The 26,181-nt window shown below is 41.2% G+C and overlaps 2 protein-coding genes across 2 annotated transcripts; both read right to left on the reverse strand.

Annotated features, from left to right (window-relative positions):
* Nucleotides 1–7,969: 7,969 nt before the first annotated feature.
* Nucleotides 7,970–11,999, reverse strand: LOC306918529 (uncharacterized protein; the record flags this gene model as incomplete). Its single annotated transcript, XM_079531428.1, has 6 exons — nt 11,934–11,999; nt 10,333–10,419; nt 9,697–9,860; nt 9,284–9,438; nt 8,363–8,681; nt 7,970–8,269 (listed from the first exon to the last, which is right to left on the reverse strand). Exons 1-6 carry the CDS (start codon nt 11,950–11,952, stop codon nt 7,970–7,972), a joined length of 1,044 nt encoding a protein of 347 aa, XP_079387554.1. The 5' UTR covers nt 11,953–11,999.
* A 2,873-nt stretch (nt 12,000–14,872) lies between these two features.
* Nucleotides 14,873–24,684, reverse strand: LOC306918530 (complement C3-like; the record flags this gene model as incomplete). The annotated part of the gene is made up of 10 exons (XM_079531429.1): nt 14,873–15,275; nt 17,220–17,376; nt 18,744–18,827; nt 19,370–19,477; nt 19,858–19,950; nt 22,143–22,245; nt 22,357–22,458; nt 24,223–24,313; nt 24,535–24,586; nt 24,678–24,684. 10 exons carry the CDS (start codon nt 24,682–24,684, stop codon nt 15,134–15,136), a joined length of 939 nt encoding a protein of 312 aa, XP_079387555.1. The 3' UTR covers nt 14,873–15,133.
* Between the last annotated feature and the right edge of the window lie 1,497 nt (nt 24,685–26,181).

Here is a 26,181-nt window from a genome sequence, read left to right on the forward strand (position 1 = left end):
TGCTGCATTCATTAATATCCACTTATATTATTCAATACTGTTAGACATATATTATCCAGATACTCATTGCATTTACATATTACAATATCCATAGCATATCATTTGTGAACCTCAGTCTCCAGTAGGCGTCCCAATGGGGAGTGTTTGGTAGGAACTACTCATTTGAGGTTTTTAAGGTTTATTATAAAACAGCAGTTTTTATGCACCACATATGGAAAAACTCCCAGAAAAGAGCAGGTATGCTGGCACTCTGATTTATGTTACATCACAATTAAAGAATGTTCTGTTTCCCACTGCATTTTATTGAGTTTTTCTCTTTCTTTCTCTTCTGCGCTGTAATGTGTGTGTTTTTTAAGTTGTGATTGTATATGTGATTCATGCTAATTACATTGAATTACGTTATTGAAATTTGCTATGATATTAATCATGTTTTCTATATTATATGCTTTGACTCTGACAGTGTCTGTTATTTGGGATTGATGCTGACTCCTGCATTTACTTTACTCACGTCATAGACTGATAGGATGTAGCCTACTTATATTCATACATCAATGTATTATAATTTGGATATAGTTTAGATTCATTAAATATGAAGCTTACAAAGCAATCTCACAGTTAGCAGTTTATTTCTAGAATGTTGCTAGCATGACCTGGGGGAGGAGCTACAGAGGGGTGGAGCACATTACGTGGGGGAGGAGCTAGAGAGGGGTGGAGCACATGCAGCAGTTTGTTAGGTTGTGATTGGTGACAGGATTCTATTGTTCTCCTCTTTGGCCAATCAACACCAAGCAGTTAGTGGTTCCACCTCAGACTCTCTAGTATAAGAAGAGTTTGTAGTTGTCAGTTCTCCACAACTCCTCCAGGATATCAATCATTTCTGATCACATCTGACTGTGGACTCCAGACTTCAGCTGAACACCAAGGATCATCAAGACCTCTGTAAGTGTGCTGTTCCTGCCAAAGTGTATAGCTTAACTTCAGCTCAACAGCGAGCTAAACTCCAATTCCCCATAGAAAGAATGACAGAATCGTGATGTAAAGTTCCTTTACTGAGTGGTTCTTCATATTTTACAAGGTCATGGAGTAAAAACTGAAACAAACCTAAAATACAATACAACATGCATGAGTTCAGTTGTCCTGTTCTTAATTTTACAGTAGCTTGTAAATACAATCCTCTTGAATCCAAAATTACCATGAAATCCTTAACTTATTATGCATGAAATTGACATTCACAAGTTCACAACATGAAATACAACACTTCCATATGAGTCCTAACTTACAGTATTGCCTCCTGGTGAAGGTATGTAGAAGGTGAGAAGGAAAGCATCGCATTGCTGCACTAACACAAATGATGTTTGCAAGCCCACACAGCTGATTACTATCCAGTGAGTGCAATCATCTAAACTCACACACCTGCCTTAACTAGGCCAAATGTCACAGTGACCTCTTCTAATCAAGAAGGCCTTTCGATATAAGGGTCCTTAAATATTTCAAAAATAAAGCCTATCCAAACATTATAACGGCATACAATATAAATGACATTATAAAACAACACAGTAAGTTACTTATTGTGTCTATATGGATATACAGCATGCCATAAGGATGTTTTTGTTTTGTTGGTGGGCTGGTAAAAATGTCAATTGTGGTAATTTCTTTGCTATTTTATGTTTATGAAGTAGTGTCCTCTAAACAATAATTATTTAATTTGTCTTTGTCCAGTGTTGCGTCATCAGTCTGGCTTCCCTGTTCTACCAGAGGTGAAGGAACAAAGAAGCTTGGCTAAGCAAAAACACCACTGCTGTGATCAGTGTGGTAAACGCTTCCCTACAAAGTACACCCTGAAAAGCCACCAGAGAATTCATACTGGAGAGAAACACCATGGATGTGATCAGTGTGGACAACACTTCTCTCAAATGTCCAGCCTTAAATACCACCAGAGAATTCACACTGGAGAGAAACCCTATGGATGTGATCAGTGTGGACAACACTTCTCTCAAATGTCCAGCCTTAAAATACACCAAATAATTCACACTGGAGAGAAAGCCTATGGATGTGATCAGTGTGGAAAATGCTTCTCTAGAATGGACAGCCTTAAAATACACCAAAGAATTCACACTGGGGAGAAACCCTATGGATGTGATCAGTGTGGACAACACTTCTCTGACAAGTCCACCCTGAAAAGCCACCAGAGAGTTCATACTGGAGAGAAACCCCATGGATGTGATCAGTGTGGACAACACTTCTCTCAAATGTCCAGCCTTAAATACCACCAGAGAATTCACACTGGAGAGAAACCCTATGGATGTGATCAGTGTGGACAACACTTCTCTCAAATGTCCAGCCTTAAAATACACCAAAGAATTCACACTGGAGAGAAAGCCTATGGATGTGATCAGTGTGGACAATGCTTCTCTAGAATGGACAGCCTTAAAATACACCAAAGAATTCACACTGGGGAGAAACCCTATGGATGTGATCAGTGTGGACAACACTTCTCTGACAAGTCCACCCTGAAAAGCCACCAGAGAGTTCATACTGGAGAGAAACCCCATGGATGTGATCAGTGTGGACAACACTTCTCTCAAATGTCCAGCCTTAAATACCACCAGAGAATTCACACTGGAGAGAAAGCCTATGGATGTGATCAGTGTGGACAATGCTTCTCTAGAATGGACAGCCTTAAAATACACCAAAGAATTCACACTGGGGAGAAAGCCTATGGATGTGATCAGTGTGGACAATGCTTCTCTAGAATGGACAGCCTTAAAATACACCAAAGAATTCACACTGGGGAGAAACCCTATGGATGTGATCAGTGTGGACAACACTTCTCTGACAAGTCCAACCTGAAAAACCACCAGAGAGTTCATACTGGAGAGAAACCCCATGGATGTGATCAGTGTGGACAATGCTTCTCTAGAATGGACAGCCTTAAAATACACCAAAGAATTCACACTGGGGAGAAACCCTATGGATGTGATCAGTGTGGACAACACTTCTCTGACGAGTCCACCCTGAAAAACCACCAGAGAGTTCATACTGGAGAGAAACCCCATGGATGTGATCAGTGTGGACAACACTTCTCTGACAAAGGCACCCTGAAAAGACACCAGAGAATTCACACTGGGGAGAAACCCTATGGATGTGATCAGTGTGGACAACACTTCTATGACAAGTCCACCCTGAAAAACCACCAGAGAGTTCATACTGGAGAGAAACCCTATGGATGTGATCAGTGTGGACAACAATTCTCTACAATGTCCATCCTTAAAAACCACAAGAGAATTCACACAGGAGAGAAACCCTATGGATGTGATCATTGTGGACAACACTTCTCTACAATGGGAAACCTTAAAACACACCAGAGAATTCATACTGGTGAGAAACCCTATGGATGTGATCAGTGTGGACAACACTTCTCTACAATGTCCATCCTTAAAAACCACAAGAGAATTCACACGGGAGAGAAACCCTATGGATGTGATCATTGTGGACAACACTTCTCTACAATGGGAAACCTTAAAACACACCAGAGAATTCACACGGGAGAGAAACCCAAATAATTGTGATATGTGTGGAAAAGCTTTTAGTAATTAAATCAATTCACAGGGTTGTACTGTATGGGACACATACACATGCCTAACTGTTTTTCTTTGTAAGACGCTGGTAGGTAAATCACAGTATGAGCAGTTGTTTCTTCACCAGAGCTGGTTCTACTTGATTCTGATGTTACTGAAATAATGTAGAGCAATCCTCTTTGACTCTGCTGCATTAATTAATATTTGTGCAGTCTGTGTTTTTTATTTCTTTATTGCACAGCTGCCCCCCTTTGCCAAACTTGTAGACCTTTGTATTGTTCTTAATTTAACTTTTAATCTGTTTTAAATCAATCTAAACCTAAATATCCACTTATGTTATTAGACATATATTATCCAGATACTCATTGCATGTACATAATATCCTTACCATATAGTTCAGGGTTCCCCAATTAATTTTCCTCAAGGGCCATATTTTGACTTTGTCCGCACGCTTGAAAAATTGGTTTTTTTTATTTTTTCATTAATTAATTAAAAATTGTTCTCAACCAGTGGTCCTTGAGGGGGTGCCCAGTTTGACATGCATAGGCTACTGACCCCCATTTAATGCCATTTATATCTGGGACACCCCCCCCCCCCCAAAACAAAACTTTAAAAAAAAAAAAAGTCTTCCAGGGGGCACTCCGCGGGCCGCAAATGGCCCGCGGGCCGCCTATTGGGGAACCCTGATATAGTTTGTGAACATCAGTCTCCAGTAGGAGTCCCAATGGAGAGTGTTTGGTAGGAACTACTCCTTTGATGTTTTTAAGGTTTATTATAAACCAGCAGTTTTTATGCACCACATATGTAAAAACTCCCAGAAAACAGCAGGTATGCTGGCACTCTTATGTTAAAACACAGTTAAAGACTGTTCTGTTCCCCACTGCATTTGATTGAGTTTGATGAAACAAATGTTTCCATGTATAGATGAATTGCAAGTAAACTTAACATACAATTTGAACGGACTGTTATTTTTAGTACTACTCCTCATTCACTGAGTCAATAGTTTCCAGATAAATGACAAGAACAGTATATAGAACAGATAAGAACAGTATAGGTTTAGCCAGTTAGACCAAATTTAGGCTACTGTCTTCTGCCCAGATTCCCCAGATTTGCTGTAGTTTACATTTAGACGATTTTAGTTAGTCTTTAAATGTTCGGATTAATTGAAAAATTGAGGACCCTGGTGTAAACAATTTTGTTTTTTCCTTGTATCAGGTTTTTTGTATTGACCTGTACTTTTGTTGAACCCCCAACTTGGCAATTTATGTGGGACCCAAGTGGGTCCTAACTGGGATGCCCACGTGGGCTTTAAGTTGGTTCTACCTGGGTCCTAGGTGGGCCCCACCTTGGCAATTTATGTGGGGCTGACATGGGTCCCTTATGGTTTCAAGGTGGGCTGAACTATATGGGCCTCAAGTGGGCTTGTCAGCTGGCACCAGATGGTTCCCATTTGGGCTTGCCCGTGTGGGCTTTAAGTGGGTTCTACCTGGGCCCTAGGTGGGCCCCACCTAGGCAATTTTATGTGGGACCCTAGTGGGTCCTAACTGGGCTTGCCCATGTGGGTTGTCAGTGGGTTCTACCTGGACCTGAGGTGGGCCCCACCTTGGCAATTCTGTGGGACCCGCCTTTTTCCAACTAAAATATGGTAAAAACAAAAAACGTAGAAATAGAAATAAACACGAAGATAAAGTGCTGACTGCAGGTCTAATAAACAGCAATGTGAATGCATACATATTTCATAACAAATCACAAGTCGAAAATGTGAGAGGTATATGAAAATCGTCCATTGTCCAATATTGTTTTTAGGCCTGAGGAAATGAGATTCCGTTTCATGTTTCAGATGAAACATGAAAACCAACAGAACCAATACAAGCTTCACCACAGGGAAGCATCGTGCTGATGAGAGTAGAGATGGAGAGACCGAGACCTTTCTTACTGGGGCGGTGCTCCAGTTGGAGAGAGCCTTATCTGCATTCTTGTGTTCTTCAGTCCCCCTAAAATAAATGACAAGAAGCCATGAACAGGAAAAAATTGTTGAAAAAGTTGAAAAAGGAAGGCCATCTCCTTTCTCCTTTCCTGGAACTGCTCGCAAACGTGGAAAGCGCTGTACTTCTTCCTGCTGGAGCCCTGAAGATCCATACTGGCTGTCCATCTCTGACACTCTGGAGTTGCAGTACACAGACTTTCCTCACCGGCCCTCAAAACTGATTTCCTGGTTAAACAACACAAATAGAATTTCAATTATACCACAACAATGTGTCCAGTTTACTGTTGTGAGAAAATGTGTGTGTTGCATAGAATATAGTGAGAGAGGGAGAGCGAATACTTTTACTTCTACTCCACATCTCAGAGGTAAATATTGTAATTTTACAGGCAGGCAGACAGACAGACCCTTACTATATGTGCCACTATGTGTTAAATAGAGTTAATTTAATAGAGTTAAATATCTATATGGGTCCTTTCTGCTAGCAGTGCCTGCCTGCCTGTCTGTAGAACTTGAGCTGTATACTTTCTTGACCGGGGTTCCCAACTTCCAATGCAGGGCTTTGTACTGGGCCCAGGGCTTTATTTTCAAATAGCTGGTAGGCCTACCGTTCAACCGATTTGATGCTATATGTCTATTGACACATTTGGCTGGAGAGTAGGGAGTCGGGGAGTCGTGGACCCCAACGACCATTTTAATCAAATGTATTTCTTACTTAATATACTTGCTTATCCCCATTATGCCGGCTGCTGGCACAGGGCTGCAACACAATTGCTCCACCTCTTGGCCATATTCTCTATGGTCCCCCAGCTCTGATGTTGTTGCTGAAGCTCCTATTTCATGTAATTTTAGTCCTTATTTCTAGTTAAGAGTCAAATGTGGTGGGAGGTACAGTACGTAGTGGTTTTGATTGATTGATTGAAATATTTATTAACAGTTTGCAGAATTACAGTACATTTCAAGCACAACTCAAGACAAAGACTTTTAACTGTGAGTGGACGACCCAATAAAGCATTACACTTGTTTACAAGAGGGTCCACCTTGTTCAATTCATCAAAACATTTAGAGACGTTCAAATAGACACTTCTATATAGTCAAAGAACAGAACAGGAATTCATCATAAAAGAGGTAAAAAGGGAAAAGAAACATATACAGTGAGGGGAAAAAAGGGGTGGCCATGCCGCAGTATTTGCCAGCATCCTCTTCATGTTTGATGTGGTCGCTCAAATAGAGAAGGCATGTGTCAGTGGAGTGGGATGTTCTGAAACCAGATTGGAACTCGTACATTAATTTATTAGTGGCAAGATACTTTTCAACCTGTTCATAGACAATTTTTTCCATCACTTTCGAGATGGAGCTTAGAATAGAAATAGGGCGGTGGTGATGAGATGTGTACATTGACAAAAATTAAACACCATTATGAGATTTCCAACAGGTGAAAATAAAACTTTATTTATAGCCTATTGCACACTTCCTGCTATTTGCTTTTCAAAAAGTACTTAATAGCAGTAACATAATATTCATAATATTATAAACACTATAAGTATAAATATTATGAACCCAATAAAATAACATCAGACATTCTACAGTAGGTGTAGCCACCATGATATTTAACTTAAAATAAGCAACATAACATATGGATTAATATTCCATAAAACGTGTACATGTAAACATTACCATTGTAGTAAAGTAGCAAAGGCAAACATTAACAAATTGTGGCTGACTTTCTTTCCTGATGATGACTAGGCTACTGCCTGAATCTGCAGACTTCCTGCAGAGTTGTGAGAGCCCAAGACGGTAGGTGCTTGTCCCTTTAGGACAGTGCTTCCCAAAGTGGGGTCCGTTGGAGACCCCCAGGGGTCTCCCCCCCAGCAAAATTATAGTTGGAAAATAGATAAAATAGATTTTTACAATATAAATTGTGGTCCCAGAGATAGAAATGCCATTAAATGGGCGTCCATGGCATAATGCACGTCAAACTGGGGGTCCTTGAAAGGAAAACAGTTGAGAATCACTGCTAGAGCCGTACAAATGGGGGTCCGCGGGCTGATAAATGTCAATTTGGGGGTCCTTGACATGAAAAAGTTTGCGAACCCCTGCTTTAGGAGACCAGAAGTAGGTTATTCATTCCAAAGGGAGAACTAGAAGTGAACACAGCTGACCCATTCTTTAGCCCAATGGTCACTGAACTCAATATTGGACCCATTGTTCACAAGTGGCACATCTTCCCAACATTCTGACACTAAAATGACTTTTTCCAGAGAGACAAATCTGGAGAAAATCTACTTTTGTTATCTGCCTCTTTCTGTCCCAGCAACACACGATGTGCACTTGTGGAAACAATTTGCGTACCATTTTCACACCTATACAAAGTGACAAAGCGTGGGATCGCCTGGCTTCCTATAAATTAAGCATCTTTGCCATGACCTCCTTTCCCAATGACTAGTTCCTCTCCCGATGCCAACTTCCTGTATAGTTGTGCCAGTTCTTCCGGCGATGGAGGATGGGACTCTGGCGTGCACGGAATGTCAAAGTCTGATGACGCCTGAGACTCTGACAGCTCCACCCCTGTCTCCGATTGGACGATTTGGCTGCAAAACTCCTCCCCCTGATGCACTCTCACGACAAGCTCTCCTTGCTCTCGCCTCCTCTCCTCTGGTTGGATGATGAGGGTGTCAGTCATGGACGTGTCCTCATCAGATGAGGCCTGATTGGACGGAAAGTTTATTATACTTAACTAAAACTAGGAAAACTAGAATTGGGGAGGAAAAAAAACATTTTAATAAAAATAAAAACTAACCTTGTTGGACGCAGACAGCTCCCCTGGCTCCGATTGGATGCTTTGGCTTTCAATCCCCCCCCACTGATGAACTCTCTGCTCTGGATGGATGATGAGGGTGTCGGTCATGGGCGTGTCCTGATCAGATAAGGCCTGATTGGACAGATTGGTGGACTGAGAGGAAGTGAGCTCCGCCTCCTCATCGTCCTCGCTGAACAGCTCCGGGGTTTGAGAGCCGCCAGTCATTCTACGAGGGGAGGGGCCTGTGAGGGGGCAGTAGGATTGTGATTGGCTGTTTTGGGTGTCAGTCAGCGTCTCTGAGGTGAAGAAGTCCTCCCACCTGAAAGGAAGGGTCAGGGTTATTAACCACTTAAACCCCAGCATTCGTTAAAGTTCACTGAAACAACCAAAGCTAGAATATTTTAGTTAAAGCTGAACTAGTATGTATCATCAACTCAGGAATTTAACCCGGTTTCTTGCGCAAGTGCTGAAACTTTTATACCATTGAGCTAATAGTCTGCTTGCTCAGGGGATAAATTGAATCTTGACCATCAGGTGGAAATTCTGTTGAGACATGACCTTTGACACGAAATAGTAAAAATTGGAAAATACAACCACCCCAATTGTTACATAGTTTAACTGAAATATAACGTAAAAATGAAGCTTTACTAAACACGAGAACTAAATGAAACTATTGTGTTTTCAAAACTTACTAAAACTAACAAAAATCATGAGAAAAGTTCCTTATGAGCTTTTTGAATCTCACCCCTGACTATCTCATACATACAGTAAAGTAAAACTGATACTAACATATAGTAATAAAAACTAAACTATACATACAAAAAAAAATATATATATATATATATATATATTTTTTTTTAATATATATATAAAATATATATAAATATATATAATATATATAAAATCCCAAACTATAACAACCTTGGAGGAACGGTGCTAGGAGCTTCCTTCCTGTCCTCCTCTCCTCTTTCCTCATTCTTCGCCTCCTCATTGGTGGTCTTCTCTTCTCTTTCTACTCGTTCATAACTCTCTCCATTCCTTTTAGCCGTTTCTTCTTCTCTTTCATCTTTTGTTCCCTGTTCGCACAACAGTGGACAAAGTGTACTCAAGTATTCAAAAGTACAATTTACAAAGTGCATGTTCTTTGCTGTGTTGAAATTTTGAACATTTCCCCCAAAAAATTTAAAACAAGAAAGAAATGTAGTGGAGTCAAAAGTAGCCTACAAATATTTATATTTAAATCCAGTGGAGTCAACGTCATGTGCTTGCAAAAAACAAACGAAAAAGGAAGTCAATTATAGTTAGTTACTGTCCACTATTGCCTGTTCACCTACATGTTTCATTTCTAATTGTTCCTCCCACTGTAACTGCCGCTCCATTTCATCATCATTGTTGGACTTGGTACAGTCCATGTAGTTTCCAACATTGGAACGTGTGCCAGGTGAAAATAATGAGTCCTCAACAGGTGGCGCTATTCTCAGAGGATCCTGCCCTTTCACTAGGATCAAGGCAAAGCAATCCGATTAATAAAAAACACGTGCAAATAAAATGCAAAACATTAAGGATGACAGTGGTGGAAAATGTACTCAAATTAAATAAAAATACTGCAATGTAGACAGTATAAGTCTCGTATTCAAAATGTACTCAAGTAAAAGTACAAAAGTTCAAAAAGTACTAAAAGTACTTTCACAAATCAAAAATGTGTACAAAATCTTCGATGCGACACATTGTGAGCTTGTAGATTTGCTATAAAATCTACAAAGTAACTAGTAACTAAAGTTTTAAAATTATTGTAGTGGAGTAAAAGTATTATTATTTTTTGGCTCTGAAATGTATACAGGAAATTGGAAATACTCAAAAAGTACAACTACCTCAAATATTGTACTTAAGTACAGTACTTGAGTAAATGTACTTAGTTACTTTACACCACTGAAGGATGATAAGGACAGAAAGTAATTAAGCACCACCACCATTTTTCACTTCCTGGCTAATAAGCGCCATCTTCTTCCTCACTGGTGCAATAAGGTCTGGTCCATCAAACGGGCCTTCATCGCTGTCTGAATCTCATTCACACAGAAATGACACAGTTAAATGAGGAGATTTGAAAACGGAAATGTCTATAGGTTACAATTTAGGATAAGTGAATAACATTTTGCTAGCCTAATATGATATCAAACATCACACAGGGCTGTCACGTTCATGACATTTTACTTGATGATTAATCATTGTCATACAATTGTCATACAAATACTAATAATGATTTAATTGTGTTTTTGGCATTGAGCACGGGAACAAATGAATAGAAAATACTGATTGGCTTTTGGACTTGCATAATATCTAGACCTATCTAGATCTCTATCTAAATGTTTCAAAATGTATGAACATTACTATTAAGCAAAATTATTGTCATCATTTTGTATGTAATAATTGTGATAATTGCGGGGGGGGGGGGGGGGGGGGGTGTACAGTCATCTCAGTAAACTGTAATAACACTACAGCTTTTGAGGATGTTCTAGCAGCTGGGGAGGTGGCATAAAGGCCGGCAAACTGCATGAGCTTAATAAGATCATAAAGAAGGCCAGCTCTGTTTTATTGTTGGCCTGGAGATGGTAACCAAGCAGTGCTCTGGTGCTCATTGGAGAAAAGTGGTCAAATTTTCAGGTTCAAAACACGGCAGACCACATAAGCAGTCTGCAGACTCTGCACCCAGGCACATGATTTTGGCCATGATGAGAAAAATGTTTGTTTTAATTTGTTTTAATTTTGTAGGTGTTTGCACACTCTTTATACGGACGAAATATTCGGCGGCAGTGTGGAAAAAGTGTGGTCGATTTAAAAAATGTTGTCCTCCAAAATTCGCTTCCGTAAGAAGAAGAAGAAACGCACCAGTGTGCAAACACCTTTAGTGTTAGATGTAAGATAAGAGTTAAACATTTTAGTACAAAGTTGTTTGCGTCTGTCTGTCTGAAGGTACTTTCAGACGGGCATCGATTAACGCAGACGTTGTCGCCTGGATCAACGACAGGTCTGCTCCAGGTCTGCTCATGAGGGGCGTGCCAATGCAAGCGTAAAGAAAAAAGCTCAACAGAATCCACGTCTGGTCAGTTGCGGGTGTATGCACGAAACGAGTAGGCGCGACAATTTCACGGGACCGCGCCCACGTAAATACGCTTGCGTTGTCGCCGCTCGACTTCTCCGTGCGTACAGAAAAATAACGCAGGTCTGATTGAAAATGAATTACTAGGTGCGTAAAGGGCCTTTCAAACGTGAAGCGATATAACGCGCTTATAGTTCATTTTCAATGAGACCTGCGTTTTTTGCGTGGTGCACTGCGACAACTCAAGTGTATTTACGTGAGTGCGGTCCCGTGAATTTGTTGCACGTGCTCGTTTCGTGCACACGCCCGCGACTCACCAGACATGGATACTGTTTAGCCTTTTTTTTAACGCTTGCGTTGTTGCGCCCCCTCTTGAGCAGACCTGGAGGAGACCTGTCGTTGATCCAGGCAACAACGCCTTCGTTCCTCGCTTCCCGTTTGAAAGGACCTTTACAGTCTGCCCGTCCATCTCACCATATGCACGCTTTTCCATCCTGGTGTGTTTGTGTTCTCCCAGTGGCTTGTATATAAATGCTGATCGTTCAGACTGGTCCCTTCATGTAGATGCTAACCTGAAAGAGAGGGGAGGACACAAAGCATTGTATAAACATTGTTCTTACTTTAATTATTGTTTCGTCACATTGTATTGGAGCAGGGACCTCTAGTGACCCCAGTCACTTATCGACAAGTAGCTGTAATAGGCCCTTTACCCATGGTCTACATGTCAAAGCAGTTTATGGTTAAAACATACTTTTTAGAGTTAGGCTTAATATACTTTCCGCTGGCGTTTTGTTAATGTTTAATGTTTGTTTTTCTGTTCTTTGTCAGTTTTGCTGCCCCTGCGGTGTGGGTGTGAGTCACACGTCATATATATCCTTTTATTACTCTATGGTACGTGCCCCCCAGAGCCATAAAGAGTTAGGCTATGACATTGAGGGGCAGAAAACAGCCTGGTCACGTGGTTCATGTACTCGTGCGAGCTCATAGGCCCAATCCCAATCCGCTCCCTTGCTGACTCAATGAGCCCTCACTGACTTAGCTTCGCGTTCATGTGAAGTCTGCGAGGGCTTGAGCCTTGAGGGATGTCCCATTTGAAATCGGTAAGTCAGTGAGGGCACAGCTCCGCCCCTTTATGTGCCCTTTGCCAAAGTCAGCATCGATGCTGACTTTAGCTGACTTTGGCAAATAAATTACCCACAGTTCATAGCGTTACCAGGGGAATGAGGGGGATCCTCCGAACGTCAATCATTTAAGTATGCAAATTAGTTATGCATCGCGGTTGGAATGTCAACAAACACAATAGTGCTTTCTCACTGTTCTCAAAGGGAGACGGAATGGAAGGATAGGCTATATATTTAATAACAATAATAATAATAAGGTTAACATGATGAGAAATGACTGATGAGCAAAGTAAAAGAATATGGAAATGCAATTTATAATGAATATTATTATATATTAATATTACAACCCCTATCACACAGGAAAGTGTATTTATGAAACTAATAATAAAACGATCAGCTTAAATACTAAAATAGATGTGATAGACATGTATAAATAGGCGAAGCATGTAGGTAGGCACTGGCTGTGAATAAGGGCAGTTTTTATAAAGTGATGCAAAGTGTTATGAATGGCGGACTCATCTTCAAAGTGCTGTCCCATTTCTTTCACAACAATTTGGAGCCCTTGCAGCCTCTCACCCTCAAGCACTTACAGCTGACATCACTAAAGTCAATGAGGGTTCAGGGCTTGAGGGAGGCAATTGGGATTGGGCCATAGACTCCAATGCATTCCGTAAACTTCCGGATGTCCCCATTCAATAGAATGCGCGTCACTTTCCACTTCGGGGGAAAATTAGGTGCCCCCCATGAGGCAAAAATAACGGAATGCATGGGTTCCCAGTTTGGCTGTATACTGGCAGTTTAGCTCAACATTAGCAATTGACAGAAAACTGTGAAATGTTAGAAAACAAACAAATCAACTAAACACATGAAAACTTAAGTAAGCTACAAAACATTTACTTACAGATATCTTTGACCAAAGGCAAGGCTGGATACGTTTGCACTCTAACAAGCCATGTTACTTTTTATCTGCTGTGCTGGCTGGCACACCAGCTGAAACCAATTGACACTATTTATAATTGCCACCTCCAATACCCACGTACCTCATGCAGACTGAACCATAATACGTAATGTAAACGCCCAGTAGATGGCGTCCATGTGACTCAGGGAAAAAAAGTTTGTGATCGTAGGCCTACAAAAAATTACCTGGCAAAAAGAGCAATTGAAATTGCATAAACTTTGTAGGCCTACATGTTTGAAATGTAAAAAGTAAATATACACCTCCCCCCACACACACGCACGCACGCATGCACGCGCACACACACACACACACACACACACACACACACACACACACACACACACACACAGTACACACACACACACACACACACACACACACACACACACACACACACACACACACACACACACACAGATGTTTACACGTGTTTTTCAGATGAATCAATGTAAATGGGAAATCTTCAACCAATGTTGTTTGTTTGAGAATCAGAATTCTTCTTTGTAGATATGTTTTCTACATAGGCCTATAACATCAAATGTGTACTCAGTGGAATTTGTGACGATGGAATATGTTTTTTGAAGTGAATCTCTGAACTGCCATCTATCTATAAATGTAGAGGTTTGGCACGTATAGCTCCGTGTCCAAAAAAGGAAAAGAGACCTTGTTTCTATCTCGACTCTGACTGAAGTAGGCCTACCACTTTACGCTCTTCATGGCGTAACCCCTGAACTGACCTCCCCTTCAAAATGATAACCAAACCAAAATACACAGAATGCTTATTACATACATTTATTTGTAACTAAACGTTACATAATATTCATACTGGACAAAGACCTATCCCTAGACACCAATATACTAGTAAATTATTATGAAATAATAAGGTACAATAACATTGTAGTATAGGCTATATTGCATTCACTGTCGGGACGGTACATTTATGAAAGAAATAAACCAAATACATACTGTAGAATGGAGAGGCCATGTTGACCCATTTCATATAGTGATATAAGACACAGACCATGTGATGAGGGACACACACCGTTTTAATGATGTTTACATACAGTAGGCCTACAACTCCCCCTATAGGCCTATTGCCTTCAACCATCTGGCTGAAGCCTGAAACCATCTTGGCTTGTGGTGGACATTTTTTTTGGTCAACATTACATTTTTGCCACAGACATACAAAATGAGTGGACAATAATATTACCAGAAACACATGAATAGATAGCCCTGAATGACAGGTCTGTAACTTTGAGAGTGTTCAAATGGAACCAAATGGACCCTTATGGGTCCATTTGGTTCCATTTGAACGCTCTCAGAGTTAAGGGGATCTTTGCAAATAAAACATAACCACTACTACTAGTGGACTCCTACTGTGACATATAGTGTCATAGTAAATAATTGTCATAATCTGAGGAAAACCATGGAGACTTGACATTCACTAAAGTGGGTGTTGTGATAAAAATAAGAACATTATAATGGTAAAATGTGTAAAAGAGAAAATTTAGAATTTCCCACAGACAAGACCAAGTCTTTGCCACGGACACATGTGCCTGTGTGCGGACATGTTGATGATGACGCCCCGCCTTCAACTAATCCGCACATCCAAAGATTTCGAGCTCTTTTTTGACCTTGCCCAGGGCTAAGCACAAAGGTCTGACTTGTGGATCCTGACATTCTGTTTGTGTGGGCCAATACTCAATCCATGTCCTCTCACCGATTGAATACTCGTACCTATAAGGACAAAATAGAAGATAGAAAACACAGTGCTTGTTCATGTTTTTCATTATACAACGTTATGATGCTAAAAATAAACCATTCAAACCGCCAATCATTGCCGCCCCATATAATTGTGTGAAATGTTGCCAAAATGAATTAAATAAATAATAATAATAATCTATTAGGGCACAGGGTATGTTTATAATTATTTATCATGCCACGTCAGGCCCGGTTCTTCCTACAGGCCGACGAAGCAGCGAAGCTGCTTCGAGCGCCATGGGGGGGGGGGGGGGCGCCAAAAAACTCTGTCTCCCAACTCTGTCTGCCCAGTGTCCCCCCAGTGCCCCCCCAGTGCCTCCCCAGTACCTCCCCAGTGTCTCCCCAGTGAAAAAAACTTTTTTAATTTTTTTATTTTTTGAGGGGGGGGGGGGGGGGGGTGATGTTTTTTTTGTTTTTCTTTTAAGTTGGACATATTTTGAAAAGCTAAACTTAAAGTACATAACATTTCTTCTGTAATTTAGATGGCCAATACTTTTGTACTTTAACTCAAGTAACATTTTTAATGCATCTTTCTTTTACTTGAGTGTTTATGAAGGTCTGAAGACCTTTAAAAAAATAAAAATAATAATAATAATAAAATAAAGGGAAGCTCCGCACACTCAGATCTGTGCACAATCACTGTATTTATGTGTAAGCTTTTGGTACTCTATACTGACCTTCTTCATGTACTTTTGTAAGTAAAAGACTATATTTTTGCACCCAAAGAGCTTCAATGTAAATGTTTCAGTGTGTGAGCCTATATGTTATTTATGGACCTCATGCTGGCCTCGCCTGTCACACCTGTATTCAGCCCTAAGCCTTGGGTTGAGAGCGCAAACTCCTCTGTTGGACCTTTACTTGTAACAGTGTAACTTTTACTTAAATACACTAAAATATTACTAAAATATTATATATTAATTTCCCACATAATAGTCTGAAAGGAAATATCCATGGCAAACTGAATTGAAATGATGAGCGTCAACCTCTGAAGTTCTAATTATTGACAACTGAATAGCCAAATAAATCAGTTAACCACTTTCAAACCCGTTATTTTGGGCATGTCATTACAACGTAGGCAACATTTTTCACAAAGCAAAAAATGTCAAGAATTTTCAACCTCGTTAACAAAACTGTTACTTTTCAGGAAATAGAAAAAAAAACTGTGTTTGTTGTTATTACAGTCACAACCTCTTGTTAATACTTAGGATATTACTACTAATATCCTAAAGTGGCTTACTGTTCGTTTCACCCTTGTACTATAGGTTTCTTTTTTTTAAATGTTTTTTTGTGTGGCTTTCGCCTCCTATATATTTTATGGAGGGACAGGAAATGGGGAGAGAGATGGGGGGAAGACATGCAGTAAAGGCCGTCGGGATCGGGAGTCGAACCAGACTGCCAGACTGGATTGCCAGCCAAGGTGCCTGGACCACTGAGCCATGGCCCAGGCCACCCTTGGAGGTGTCTAGAGGTACCTTTTGCTGCAAGGTACTACTGGGAGCCACACCCCTGATAGGTGTGGTTTAGCCTTAATGGGTGTGGTTAAGCCTTCTTTTTTTCACCCACTATGGAAATTGGCTAATGGGAGGGCTGTCCAGAGAACCACGTCATCACGCTCATGTCACTGTGACTCAGCCATATGAGTTCTCATATGCCCAAATATGGTGTTGTCCAACCTCAACGTGTGTCGCCACTCGTTCTGGCCAGCGTCTAGATGTGAGGGCCGTGTATAGTGGCGCGGACTCTAGACGTGAGGGCTGTGTATAGCGATGAGCTTTTAGATCTGCTATTCTCACTACTTTTGTGCGACACTATAGCATGACAAAGTGTTTTATTCATTTCCCCCCCAAAAAACAAGTACAAAATATGGAGATAGGACGTTTCTCGCTGGCGAACAGCGATATTTTTTTTTGTTATACTCACTGTTCCGTCTTTTGATTGTAGTACAAATCGGTTGACAAGCCCATGATGAGATAGGTCTTTTTTTCGACCAGCCCCAAAGCAGCTCTGCAATGGCGGAAGCTTACGAATGAGCGCAGGGCGTTCACTATACCAAGGGGGGGTCTACCCTTGTCAGTTCCTGTAGCATGCATAGATACAAAATGAAAAAGGAGAGACAAACATATAGTAAGTTCATTGGTTCTCAAACGTTTTGATGTCAAGGAAACCCCCAAATTAATATGTATTTGACCACGGACGCCTGTCTGAAATATTCTGTACCAGGGGCACCCCATAAGATTTGTGTTGTTAACCCAACGTCGAAATAAATAAAAAAAGTTTTCTAAATCATGAACATTTTCTGAGAAAAGATTTGAGGCACATTTTACCGATTTTTCAAAAATAGCAGACCTACAAGCTCATAGCGCGCCACCGAGTGGCGCACTATGAGCTTGTAGATCTGCTATTTTTCAATAGCTAAATTATAACATAATGTTTAAAACACCAAAAGGGGTTCCCGCCCAAAATATTAACTAATTTTGCTTGGGGACCCCTGGGAATCCCCTTCATGGACCCCTGTAGTAGTTAGGCATTCTATTGGTTCGAGCAGAGCCATCTAATATAGAAGAGTTACGATATAGAGGGGGCAGAAACCGAGCGCTCGAGCGCTGTTCATGCAGCCTGAACTGAGCTGGAGTTGGAAATACATTGTTTTCAACGAGGGCGGCGCAAACAAGAGCTATTTTAAGCATGTGTGCAACATGACAACTGTTTTAAAGTATTGTACAACTAAAGTCTCTTTAATGTTTATGTTGTACTATTACTACAAAACAATTTAAAATAAAGTCTATGTAGGAGAGCCACCATTGGACTGGCCCCATGAAGTGAACGCAGTTTGCGTAACTCGGTCTATATCTAAGGCTCTGGGTTGGAGCATTCCGATAATAAGTACAGCAAATCATTGCTATAGAGTGTTTGTTCAGTAACAGGGGTCCATCCATGCAGCTCTTTAGTAAATAATAATAACAAGTACAAGTTAATTCATCAGCTTTGTTCCAGTTTCAGTGTCATGATTTAAGTGAAGCCACTTGGGGAGTTCTCTTAAAGGGACATTGTAGTAGATAGTAGCACAATTTGAAATTTGCACCCTATGGCCAGAAACATAATGAAGTCTGTGTGTTTGAGTTTGACTAGGGTTTGACTGGATTGGAAGGGGGAGGCTGCATGGAGGTGTGACTTTGTAGTCCAGGAAGGAAGTGAGACCACATTTTCATGACAGGTTTGTGGTCATGAACATGGCGTCACGAATAAAATATAATATAAAAAACATATTACACACATACAAACCCCAGGAAAGTGTTTCTTGTGTCCTAAACATCATTTAAATAAGCTCTGGTTGCCAAAGGGGTGAATTGGTCCTTTAACATAATATTATTTAGATCAAATATCACTTGGTTACAGCACTTTAAAATCATAAAAAATATACATAATAATAATAATGTACTGTACCTTGCTTGAGAGCTTCCTCTATGCGCATGTGGTAAGTATCCGTAGACAACTCATTTACAAAATGTTCTACCCGCACTTTGTACACTATAGAAGACAAGACAGACACACAGCTTTAGGGTTGGTACAGTATAGGGCAGGGGTGGGGTGTTTGGAATTGTAACAGCTGAAATCAATAACATATCAGTATTCCGAAATTAATCTGAGGGCCACATTAAGTGAAGGTGGGGGCCGCATGTGGCCCGCAGGCCGCCAGTTGCCCATGTATGGTAGCCTATAGGGTATCAATAGTAGGGACCGAATCCAAATTGCTGGGTACTACCAGGTACCCATACAAATAACGAAGGAATCAAATTAAGCAATATTAGACGAGAGGGTGTGCTTTACCGTCAATAATGGCACGCCTGCGTTGCTGCACGAACGAGCCAATAGACGAGTTCCGTAAGCAGTGCAGAAGTGTCATTATTAATTACGGTAACACAGAGCCAGATGTTTGTGTAGGACATAGGAGGGGCTAGCGCCCCTCAAAAAAACATCGTGGAAGTGATTATCATGATTATGCAAAAATAATTGTGATTATATCAAATAATTGTAATAATTGTGACAGGCAGAGTAACACTTGATTTTACCATAATCTGTTTTGTTGTTAGCTTGGGTCTGGCAGGCCATATCCAGTCGTTGTCGAGCGGCCAGGACTGGATCGGTAATCTTGTCTTTCTTCTGCTTACTGCAGCTCTCTGGGAAATGCACAGTTCAAAGGAGAAAAGTGTGTGGTTATGTGATCAGTGACATGCGGCTATGTGTGGTTGCTGCACTTTTTCACTCTTTGGCGCCTCGCTACAAGAATGGGAAATTTCATCTCCAACTGAAACTTGGTTTCTTGCTTGAGCCTGTTTCAGCCAATTGAATTATATTCAGTTTTTCTGAAGTACTTTGTACTTTGTACCCAGCGTGCTAACGTGAAGATGTTTCTAAACAAACATTGTGGGTTTGAGTCCTGTACCTAACACAAACATATTGCATCAAGGTTTGCCGCTTGTCTGCCAATACAACTGCACATGCATGCCGTGTGCACTGTGCACTCCTTCCTCAAATAGTCACACTTATCGTCACGCACCTTCAGCGCACACACACGTGTTGACATCCTGACAGAGCCGTAGGATCTCTCCATCCGGTCTGTCTGGGTGGTAGTACCTCGTACATGGTTGCCCTGTGGGGGGAGAGAGAGAGAGAGAGAGAGAGTATAACAAAGTATATTGTATTACACAAAAACTAATGAAAACTAAAGTTCAACTTAAGAATCCGCTTATACAAACTCCCCCGTGGCTCCCGACATGTGTGGCAGGTTTTGACCTGAGATCAGATTCTAAAAATGTCTTCTACATCCTGACAGTTCTCTGAAAAAGCTATGTTTCTATGTCAGTCGTTCTTCGATTTTTCAAAAATAGCAGACCTACAAGCTCGTAGCGCGCCACTCGGTGGCACGCTATGAGCTTGTAGATCTGCTATTTTTCAATAGCAGATAACATAATGCTAACACCAAAAGGGGTTCCCGCCCAAAATGGGTTAAGACTCACCCATGGCTTCCGCGTGCGGTTAGGGTTTAGTTAGGGTTTGGGGTAGGCTAGGGTGTTGGACTAATGCGTGTCGGACTGTTAGTACGTCGGACCAAACATATATGCACCCGACTCACCTGACAACAAACTGAAGTCAAAATGAAAAAATAAATAATAATAATAACAAATGAAGAGAGGGTACAATGAGTGGTTGCTGATGATTTATCTACGGTCTGGGAACCCCCAGGAGTCCTTGATGGACTCCTGGGGGACTCCTCATATACTGCCCCGCCCCCTGCTATTCATTTCGATGGAAGTTGCTCAGTGGCGTTTTGAAGTACCCGGAAGAATGCTCTACTTCTGCATGTTTTTGAATTTTGCCATTTCTGCAGTGTTGGGCAAGTTGGGCACCCGACCCCGTCCCGTCTCCAATCTTCCAGACCATCGCACCTGATCTCCTCCCCTTCATCACCTCCACCATCAACACCTCGGTAACCTCAGGGTGGGTCCCATCTGCCTTCAAGTCAGCCAGGGTAACGCCACTCCTCAAGAAACCAACTCTTGACCCCTCAGATGTCAAGAACTACAGATCGGTATCACTCCTTTCCTTTCTTTCCAAAACGTTTGAACGTGTTGTCTCTAACCAGCTCTCTCTTCATCTCTCACAGTGTACAACCTGCTGGATCCCAACCAGTCAGGATTCAAGAAGGCCCACTCCACGGAAACGGCACTCCTCGCAGTCACAGAAGCGCTACATGCTGCCCAGGCTGCTTCCCACTCTGCAGTCCTGATTCTTCTAACTGTAGACCAATCGGCAGCATTTGACACAGTGAACCACCAGCTGCTCCTAGACACCCTAGCTGATCCCGCTTTAGCGCCGTTCCGCATCGGCGGGACGGCGCTAAAGTGGTTCTCCTCCTACCTCATCGACCGGACCATACCAGGTTTCTTGGAAAGGTTTGCTATCATCCCCCGTACCCTCCAAACTGGGGTCCCACAGGGATCTGTACTTGGTCCCCTCCTTTTCTCCCTGTACACTAAATCTCTTGGCACTATCATCACTGCTCACAATCTATCCTATATCACTGCTATACCGATGACACACAACTGCTTCTATACTTCCCCCCTCAAGCTGAACCCAGACAAGACTGAGCTTCTCTTCTTCCCAGCTAAGTCCTGCCAAATGCGTGAGCTAACAATTTCCGTAGACAACGCCTTGGTAACGTGTGTCCCAACAGCCAGGAACCTTGGTGTTGTCCTGGACAGTCAGCTCTCGTTCAAAACACACATTACAGCTGTCAATCGATCCTGTAGGTTTACACTCTATAACATAGGACAAATTAAACCATTCCTCACACAGGAGTCAGCCCAGCTCCTAATCCAGACAACAGTCTTGTCAAAACTGGCTTTCAAAGCAACCAAAGGTATGGAAAGTCTGATCGAACCCTACAAACCCTCCCGCACACTCAGCCAACGCAGGGAAGCGGGAAGTACCGTCACTAAAAACGCCGGGACAACGCTCCACACGTCCCAAACTCTTCTCCCTTCTGGCTCCAAAATGGAATGCACTTCCCATTAGAATCAGAACTGCAGCCTCACTCCCAACCTTCCGCCGTAGTCTGAAAACCCACCTCTTCAGACTCCATCATGGCCCGTAGCATTTGCACTAGTCCCGACATTTAGGCCTATTAATTAACTTTAATTAGACCTATTGCTTACTCCACTATACGTGCAGGTATTCGAGCCTCAATTCTTACTGAAAAAAAACACCAAATAAATAATTAAAACCAGTGTTGGACAAGTTAAGCTACATGTAGCTGACCCAGTTACTGCTTGTAGGACTCACTGTTGTAGTACTCGTAGACAGACACTGCAGCAGGCTGCAGGACACCCACTTTAAACGCCTGTCTGACATGGAAGGCGATCAGGTCGGGACGCTTATGAGACACCTGTACAAATGCAGACAAAAGGTGACAGTCAGTCACTGTGTGTGTGTGTGTGTGCGTGCATGCGTGACTGCGTGTGCGTGTGTGATTGTGAGACCCAGAGAGAAAGCTTACCTTATTCAGGTAGATCATGATGGAACCTTTTTCTGCCTTTGTTTCTGACAGCAGACTCTGGATTTCATACCTCTGGATGTAAGTGTCAACCGAATTGGTCAGCTGCACGCACGCACACACACACACACACACACACACACACACACACACACACACACACACACACACACACACACACACACACACACACAGACACAGACACACACACACACACACACACACACACACACACACACACACACACATTAATAATTTATGTATTGTCCACATAAGAGATACAATACAAGGACAAATTCATTCATTCAACTTTTATTTAAAGAAATTAAACTCATTTTCAGTGTCGTCGAGTAATACAATATCATAGAGAAAAAAAAACATCACAATACATCAGAAGATCAGGGAGGAAAAAAAAGTATACATGTGAATTATATTGGTTTACAAATGAAAAGCTAACACAAATTTCAAAACGATCTAAAAACAGTTACATATTATGTGGGGGTTTGTATGCTCACCAAGGTTTAAAATGACTCAAAGGTACCAATGTGGTCAATTTTAATGTCATTTGCAGGTCATTCCATGTATTAGGGCCACATAATTTTCATGATTCTGAATCCATTCCAAGTATTAGTTTTGCACAAAAAACACTCCTTGGGCTAAAAGCAGCCATAGCAACTTGCCCAAAAGTGCCCAAAATGTGCTGACCTCATCACATCATTTGTCATGACGTCTATGGCCGTTTTTAGCCCAAGGAGTGCATTTTGTGCAAAACTAATGCATGGAATGGATTCAGAATCATGAAAACCCCTTAGTTTGACATGTCACATGCTACTTAAAGCAAAAGGAAAGTTAGACATTTTTGACGCCTGCCATATAATGTTAATGGTAGGGTCACAAGAAACCCCTATAAAAAGTGGATTCATGAATGTATGTATATAGACAATAGTTTAGGCCAATAAAAAAGACTATACTGTATACCAAATTTCCCACCCCATAACCCCGGCTGCCGGACTATTACATACGTTCTTTGTTATGAGATCAACAATTCTGTCGTGACGTGCTATGTAAAGCCCTTTATAGGCATAACAGCCATTCAGAATGTGTGACATAGTTTCTGTAACAAGCCTGTGGTGTGATGCAAGCAATGAGGTGCATGGGTGGAGGGAAACCAGAGGGAAAGGTTGAGTTTGGTGGTAAACGCACGCACGCACGCACGCGCACACACGCACGCACACACGCACACACACACACACACACACACACACACACACACACACACACACACACACACACACACACAAAATGCGCACACACACACACACACATGCACACGCACGTACGCACACAGTATCTGTACTTTACTTGAGTATTTGTATTTTTGGATTCATGACTTTCACTCCACTACATTTCAAAGACAAATATTGTACTTTTGACTACAACACTTTTCTGGTAATGGGATCTTGTCTTGAGCTTGTAGATTTTTTGGACAAGACAAATCTGAAAAATCATTGCCTTTTTGGGGGGAAATTTTTTTATAGATTTATTTTTGTCTTTTCTGCCTATATTGATAGATACAAGTGAAGATTGACAGGAAAGAGGGAGAGTGAAGGGGAGAGACACGCAGCAAAGGTCGTCATGAACGGGACTCGAACACGCAACGCACTGTCAGGCCAGAGCCTATACTGTTATGTGGCATGCGCTGGACCACAAGGCCAGCGGGCGCCCCGAAATGTCTACATTTTAATGCAGAAACAATGCATTGATATTAAAAAAGAACACGTGCTTTTGTAATATTGTCTACTTTTGAATACTCGAGTGTACTCCAAGACTGTTGACAGAAAAACGTTCACTGTAGTTGTAGTCACTGACCTTATCCAGGTCGCTGCTGACTGGAGTGAAGCCGGTTGGTAAGCCGACATCTAAAATTGTCATCTTTGCATCTTCCGTATCGTCCTTATACCTGTGAGGATTTTTATGGACTTTTTATATAAAAATATACAAACATGAAAATGTTCCCATTTCTTTGGCATCCATTGTTAGGTATGCCCATATGATGACCACGGATGTGGTCTAAAAGTGTGAAAAACGTTTGTTTCATTTCACTGGGTCTTTAAGCTATATTTGAGTATCCCTGCCATAGACCATCAAGACAAAAACAAGGCCTTCACACACTGCACTTACATGATCTCAATCTCCAGCAAGTAGATATCGCCACCCACTTCCTTTTTCTCTTCTAACAGAGAAAAACAGAGACAAACTGTTAGAAGAATGTGCTGAAACAGTCAAACAAGGTCAACATTGTGTGGGTGAAAAGCAGTGCTCACTGTACATTTACCCAATAATAATAATAATAATAACAATAGCTCAAATTTATATAGCGCTTTTCTAAATACCCAAAGTGCTTACGCAAGTACAGTATAGAGCGTCGCAGTCCTGCCCCCTACCATGGACCAGGAAATGATTCTCCGTTCATTTTCCTCATAGACATTTCAGAAAGTATTTATTTAAAGACGTTTACGCCGCGGACAAAGCCAACTCGAGTCGTGACAAATCATGACAACAAACACACTTTTTTGGGCCGAACAAATAATCCGAAAGAAGAAAAAAACGGCAGGTTACAACACTTTTTTTGTTGTTTTTCTTCTTTGTAATTATTTGTTTGGTCCAAAATATTGTTTGTGTTGTCATGAGTTGTCACGACTCGAGTTGGCTTTGTCCGCGGCGTAACCGTCTTTAAATAAATACTTTAAGAAATGTCTATGGGAAAAATGCATTGGGATTCATTTCCTGGTCCATGGTAGGGGGCGGGACTGCGACACTCTATACTGTACTATACAGTCAGCAGTGATGCTAATAGGGCGCATTTTGCATCCCAAAGCGCAGATTATTGATAATGGACCCATCCGTGGACCTTTCTGGGGGTCCCATGACGCACTACTGTACTCAGAACTGTACTGTAATTTGGTGCTATTTAATTTACTTTATGTTTGCATGTACTTTGTATACGGTTGTTTGCATAACTCTTTAGAAGATTTAGAACTGTGTTTATTTATTTCAGATACATTTTATCCATGAATATAACCCTTTTATAACCATACTAGATGAAATGGGGGTTAAATGCTGCAATATGTAAATAAAAAAAGTCAGTATGTCAATTCTTTCTATACTTTATACTTCTACTCTGCTACATATCAAGAGGAAGAATATTGTACTATTTCAGTACAATATTACATTTCATTACATTACAAAACTTACAAACATGTATATAGCCGTGCAAGCTCACAACACATCACATTGTGAGCTTTTAGATCTGCTGCTACAGTATCTTTTTAAAGATTCAAAAACTTTTAATAAACATTTTGAGTAGGTTACAGGCATTTTACTTGAAAGAGAGTATCTTTTATAATGTGTTATTGCTACTTTTACCTATAAGTAAAAAAAGAAAAAAGATACTTCCACCACTGCCTTCAGGTGACTATGATAGTCTGTGTACTTCCTTTTACTTGTAGTAGGAGTCTGAGTATTGCTAGCTACTTTTACTTACAGTAAGTACATCATTTAAAACAAATGTAAATCTCAATCATTTTGGTGTGCCATGTTTTCCACTTGGTGGTATTTGATTTAAGTTGTAGTATACTAGCTGAGAACCCAGACAGACAGACAGACAGACAGACAGACAGACAGACAGTTCACCTAGTTTGAAATTCACGGAGAGGTTGTACTTCAAGCATTCATCAGACTTCGTCTTCGGTAGAGCATAAAAGAGTGACACCACCTGTAAGCCAAACAGAGTGCATTTGAATCAACACTAAGGGACGCACGCACGCA

This window comes from Electrona antarctica (assembly GCF_951216825.1).
Source record: "Electrona antarctica genome assembly, contig: scaffold_117, whole genome shotgun sequence".
Taxonomy (NCBI): Eukaryota; Metazoa; Chordata; class Actinopteri; order Myctophiformes; family Myctophidae; genus Electrona; species Electrona antarctica.